The sequence below is a fragment of the Lipotes vexillifer genome, unplaced genomic scaffold (assembly GCF_000442215.2).
Source record: "Lipotes vexillifer unplaced genomic scaffold, Lipotes_vexillifer_v1.1 scaffold693, whole genome shotgun sequence".
NCBI classification, from domain to species: domain Eukaryota; kingdom Metazoa; phylum Chordata; class Mammalia; order Artiodactyla; family Lipotidae; genus Lipotes; species Lipotes vexillifer.
In genome coordinates this window covers 1,160,394-1,166,393 of record NW_006783500.1, presented here as the reverse complement: position 1 = coordinate 1,166,393, position 6,000 = coordinate 1,160,394, and the positions used below count along the sequence as shown (strand labels likewise).

General features: G+C 39.1%; 1 protein-coding gene across 3 annotated transcripts in view; it reads left to right on the top strand.

The window, feature by feature from the left end:
* RIMS1 (regulating synaptic membrane exocytosis 1) overlaps window positions 1-6,000 on the top strand; it is a 484,376-nt gene that overhangs the window by 135,330 nt on the left and 343,046 nt on the right. For 2 of the 3 annotated variants that reach the window (XM_007456119.1, XM_007456118.1), the window contains exon 6: window positions 866-876. The exons of the other annotated variant lie outside the window; for it this stretch is intronic. In XM_007456119.1, coding sequence (XP_007456181.1) covers window positions 866-876 — 11 coding nt within the window. The remainder of the gene's footprint in view (window positions 1-865; window positions 877-6,000) is intronic. 3 annotated transcript variants of the gene reach the window in all.

Sequence of the window (6,000 nt, the reverse complement as noted above, 5' to 3'; positions counted from 1 at the left end):
CCCCCCCCCCCCCCCCCCCCGTAGACTGGCTTTATTATGGTCAGGAAGGTGCCATGTGGTCGTGAAGGAAACTGACAATGCGGTGCTTAGATTACTAACATTATTTTACTTGACCCCAAAAGACTTTCCCTCTATTAGTTACTCTAGAGACTTTGCAGTCTCTGCAGAGTATACTCATGATTTTTTATTTTTACTTAAACTGCAAAGCTGTTAGTATTAGCATGGTGGATGTTGAAACTAACCTGTGAAAATGTAATGGAAGAAGTATGTTATGTGGGTTCTGTAAATATTTACAATTGCAAAGACATTTTTCCATAGGTTTTTTTTCTGCTATAATTTGCAGATATTTGGCCATCATTTCTATAATGGTAAAATACTACGAATTTTAAAAGATGCAGTTATATTTGAGTTATTTCAAGAAATATGATTCAGTTTTTAAATGAGATTTTTAATACGGTTTATTTTTCTTAACATCTTCAGTGATGTAAAAAAAGCCTTTGAATACAAAATACATATGATTGGCTTAAACACAACTACACCATACAGCTAGAAAAGAAAAATTAAGGAGGTGTTGCTTTCAATTGCTTACCTCTGTTTCCATTCTTATTTTCAGCAAAGTATATCACAGATCAAAGAAAGGAGATTTAGTTCAAATTCTCCTTGTCTAATTTATCTATTTGTTGAGACAAGAAATAGCACAGAGGGGCTTCCCTGGTGGCACAGTGGTTGAGAGTCCGCCTGCCGATGCAGGGGACACGGGTTCGTGCCCCGGTCCGGGAAGATCCCACATGCCGCGGAGCGGCTGGGCCCGTGAGCCATGGCCGCTGAGCCTGTGCTCCTCAATGGGAGAGGCCACAACAGTGAGAGGAGGCCCGCGTACCGCAAAAAAGAAAAAGAAAAAGAAAAAAAGAAATAGCACAGAAACAGTTTAAATATATTTTTTGCGGATTTGTAAGGTTAGTTCTATTCTTCATCTACTATTCTTTTCTAACAGATCTCACGTGAAGGCTTTGAGATCTTGCTGGAATAAAAACAAACAAGTAGAATAAATACAAGGCATAGCATAATCATTTTAGCCACTTTATATCTGTGATCATGAAACTGTCTCTTGCAAGCTTTTAGGTTACCTGTGATCACTCCATGTGACCAAAGATTACACAAATGGCCATAAATAGAAATAAGAACAAACTACACGATGACAGCTTGAGGCTACATTAACAGAAGTGCTAAAAGGAGAGGCCTCACCCCACATTTTCTGTCTGGTGGAGGTGTCCACCGCTTTCTCTATATATATAGCAGTATATAAATGATTAAATGATGCTTCTGTCAGAGCCCACACCCTATTCTTTATTCCTCAACTCATCCTCCCAACAAAGTACTTTCATTTATGGCCTAGAATAGCAGTCTATCTTGTGCGAGTGTAATTTTCCAGTGATTCTAAATAAGGAAGTGTTATTCTTGAAACTGGGTTAAAAATATAGAAAATCTTCTCCAATATGGAAAAGTAATTATAGAATTCAGATTCTCTTGAATTGATGTAAACTAAAATCTGAGGGAAATCATTGGACTGGCAAAACTTCATATGGGTAAACGGTCAGGAAGCAAGAAACACAAATCTAGAGGCTGATTGTCCGGCTTCAAGGTATGTGGTGTTTTTTGCCAGGCAGAGGTGAAACCTGCTTTGGAGCTCAAGACGATGCATTTGTGGTGACATCCTGAGATCCTTAAACTTTAACGTCTACTTATTTCACTTCAGTCCTTTATGATTCAAATGCTTATTACTTGACCATTTATTAGGTACACAGCAATACACTTTGTTATTAAAGGAGGAAAAAAGAAGTAGAATAAAAGAGAAAGGCTTTGCCTTTGAAGTTGTAGCCATAGAGATGGAATGTAGGATAAGCATGTATGCAGTAACGAGAACCCATGGGCAAATGTTTGATACTGCAATCTGAACTATCGGCTTTGGGAGAAAACGATGAGCGGTGTGTTCACAGGAGTCTTCTCTAAAGGGTCCACTGGAGACCAGTGAGGCGTGTGTATTGGAGGAGAGGAAGGGGGAAGAAACCCAAGGTCTAAAGAGCAGTGTAAGCATATACGTATAGGTATACGTATATGCATATACGTAGAGGCGTATAGGTATGTCAGAGGGAGGGGCGGGTCAGGGAGAGGAAGAGGGAAGGAAGGGGAGAGGGGAGGGGCGTGTATTCATTGGAGGTGTGTTGGAAATGTGCGTCTGTGTTAGGGTATTTCTGTGAGGTCTTCAAAAACAACAAATCCTCCTGAATTAAGCAGAAAGAACAGAGTATATGGGAGACTAAGAGTAAAGCACAGAACTGGCTGCCACTCAGAGCACGTTATGACTGACTCAGGATCTCCCTCAGCTGTTTCATGGGTGCATATCCAGACCCTCCAGTGGACCCCGGCTCCCTATAGAGCTCTCTCTAGAGAACCCACATTGCTCCCCCAGGTATGGCTTTCGAGTCTTCTTGTCCTAGGGTGCTAGGCTCTTTCATTTTAGCTGGAAACGGTATCCAGAAAGAGAAGGCAGGTTACCCCTGTAACATCGTGGATTTATATTGATTCATGAGGGTTTGTTTAAGAAGAGGTCTATTGGTATAAGTCCTCTGTGAGTAGAAATGCTTTATTGTACTTTAGTCAGATTTCACCCCAACTCCTTAAGAATAAAATTAGAATTTTTAAAAATAAGATGTGTAAAATAAATTCCTAGTGTGAAGCAGCAGAGCAGAGGAGAGGTGAATATGAATAAAGCATCTTGTATCTCAGACTCTACAGTCTATGTCTTTGATTATTTCTCTCCTCTCTCATGTGACCACTTACATTCTCATGCATTCGTTCAGAAGGGTCTAGGGATTCTCCTGAGCAGCGCAGCTCCTGTTCTCAAATTGTCCTTGCCTTTTAGGGGAAAACAGACATGTCCACTCCCAGATCCATCTGATAATGCAACACTAGCTATGTGGGCACATCATGGGGTAAATAAAAAGTCCTCTGGAATCCTAACGAAGGACCAGCTGACCAGACCTGCAGGGATTTGTGTAGATGGACAGACAAAAGGCTAAGAAAGATTTCCAGAGAGGCACAGGGTTTGGGTCCTCTGAGATAGTGGGCATTTTCCGGGAAGTGAAAGAACACCCTTGTACCCTGTTGGTGGGAATGTAAATTGGTGCAGCCACTGTGGAAAACAGTATGGAGGCTTCTCAAAAAACTAAAAATAGAGCTACCATATGACCCAGCAATTCCACTCCTGGGCATATATCTAAAAAAAAAAACAAAAAGACTAATTTGAGAAGCTACATGCACCCCAATGTTCACAGCAGCACTATTTACAATAGCCAAGATATGGAAACAACCTAAATGTCCATCGACAGATGAATGGATAAAGACTGGTATATACAGACAACAGAATATTACTCAGCCATAAAAAAGAATGAAATAATGCCATTTGGGACAACATGGATGAACCGGAAGGGTATCATACGCAGTGAAATAAGTCAGACAGAGAAAGACAAATGCTGTATGATCTCATGTATATGTGGAATTTAAAAAAATACAACAAACTAGTGAATATAACAAAACAGAAGCAAACTCACAGGTATAGAGAACAAACTAATGGTTACCAGTGGGGAGAGGGAAACAGGGAAGGGCAATACAGGGGTAGGGGATTCAGATGTAGAAAATATTACGTATAAAATAAGCTACAAAGATATATTGTATAGCATAGAGAATATAGCCAATATTTTAAAACTATAAATGGAGTGTAACCTTTAAAAATTGTGAATCACCATATTGCACACCTGTAACATAATATTGTACATCAACAATACTTTAGTCAAACAAAATTTTTTTAAAGAAGGAAAATAACATTCTAGGCTGGTCTGTTTCTTGGTAACTGGCTCTTGCTTTTTCCAAGCTATTGCTTTTTACCTCATTCAACATAGATTCACAGCTTTTCTGTCACTGTTGCCTAGCTACCCTCCGGTCAGTAACCATGCATATTAAAGCTGTGTGTATTACGCTACTTTCAGCCAGCAGGATGGGGCTTTGCGTGGATACTGGGCTCTTTTCCCCGCAAATGCCTATTGCCCGCCTTACCCCAGGCATGTACTGTGTTAATCACATATGAGCTGGATTCCTAACTATCATTCACGCCTAGACTTAGGTGTTTCGGTCTTTGTATCACATGTGTCACTTTTCAATAACAAATCCCACGGGCTGTCTCTTTCCTCCAAAATAGCCAGGTGCTTTTGGTTTTGCCTTTCATGGACACTTCCTTTCTACTACTGTTCTCATCAGTAAAGAAAACCACTCAGGGGATTAAAGAACAGCAACTCTCTGAGGGCTGACTTATAGAATATGATTTTTTAAAAGATTCTACTGCCTGTAGCATGTTGGAATAGTGACCAGAAATGCAACTTAGTCTTTCACTATGTAAGTGATCATTTGGTATTGGGTAGGCACAAAAATTTGAGGAACAAGAAAAATAAACTGATACCTTAGGCCAATGTTTCTCACTCAGATGCACACTCAGTGGTTCATAAGGTCTGATTATTTTCTTTGGGTTTCATGTTTTCACTTCAACTGAGCAAGTCCTATACCAGTAGAGTTGCCAGATAAACTATAGGTGCCCAGTTTAATGTAAATTTCAGATGAACAACGAATAATGTGTTAGTATGTCCCTAGATTCTAGTACACCCCTAAACATTTTAGTACAGTACATCCTTATATTAAAATTTATGTCCCTCAATAGGACATACTAAAAAGTTATTGTTTATCTAAAATTCCAGTGTAAATGGGTGGGTATCCTCTATGTTAATTTGCTAAATCTGGTAGCTCTACTTATTAGTAATAAAGATTAAATTTCTCTTTTTCAGAGATGATTCACAATTAAAAGACATTTTTATAGTACCAAACAAAGTTTTTGAATCAGTGTTTCTCAGACTAGGTGATTGTGGAAATATTTTTTTCGGCTCTCGGAGATGACATTTTCCTTGAACAAGGGTCTTTTCCTTATTCAGGTTTTTTTAAAAAAGCTCCTTTAGAACTGGGAAACTCTCTCTGTAAAATTATTCCTCATTATCAGATAGAACAAATAAAAAGAGATTACAGAATTCTAGGAATTTGGTACTCAACAGATATTAAAGATCTCTTAGTTAAACAATCTTTGTTACAGTTCAACCACAGCTTTCAATGTTAAGTGACTTATTGTTAAGTTAAAAAGTTAACAAGATAATGAGCTGAAACTGATCTCAAGTCTTCCAGCTCTTGGTCTTATGCTAAGAGGTGTGTGAATGTGAGGGTATATGCTTTCTCTTCCACAGGCAATTAAGATGCATAACTGTTAAGTAATTAATAGGAGGAAATTAATTGAATGCAATATCTTTTTTAAATGCATTGGCTTAGGCATTATCGACCATAATGAACAACTTCCAATAGCGCTAATTAGCACATTCAACCAGGCAGCCATTGCCAGTTGCTAAGAGCCAAAAGCCATGCTGCTTAGTTTAAATCCTTGTCTCTCCATCAACTGGCTCTTTTACTTTAGCCAAGTAACCTCTCTGTGCCTCGGTGTCTTCATCTGTAGAAAGGGGGGCCATGGCGACGATAGCGCCATCAAAAACTGGGGTAGGAATTACATGGGAATATCTGTAGGGCACGACTAACAGTGTCTTGCACTGGTCAGGGTCTCAGAAGGGTTACTTATTATTGACTTATTGTCCTTGGTATTGTTAGCTCCTCAGATACCCACAAATGGTGAGGTTAATGTCCCAACCACGGTCAGAGTAGATGTGATTAAGAATGGGATTAAAAGCTTCAGTTTAGATGTAGATTATTTAGCGATTTTATAATAGATTCAAGGTTATAGTGCTCAGCATTTTTAATGTGTTGCTTTATTAATTTTTGAAAGGTAATGGTCCCCCCTCCTCAATTTCACCAACCAAAGAGGGTGATCCACATTTCTTTCCTACTGCCTTCAATGAT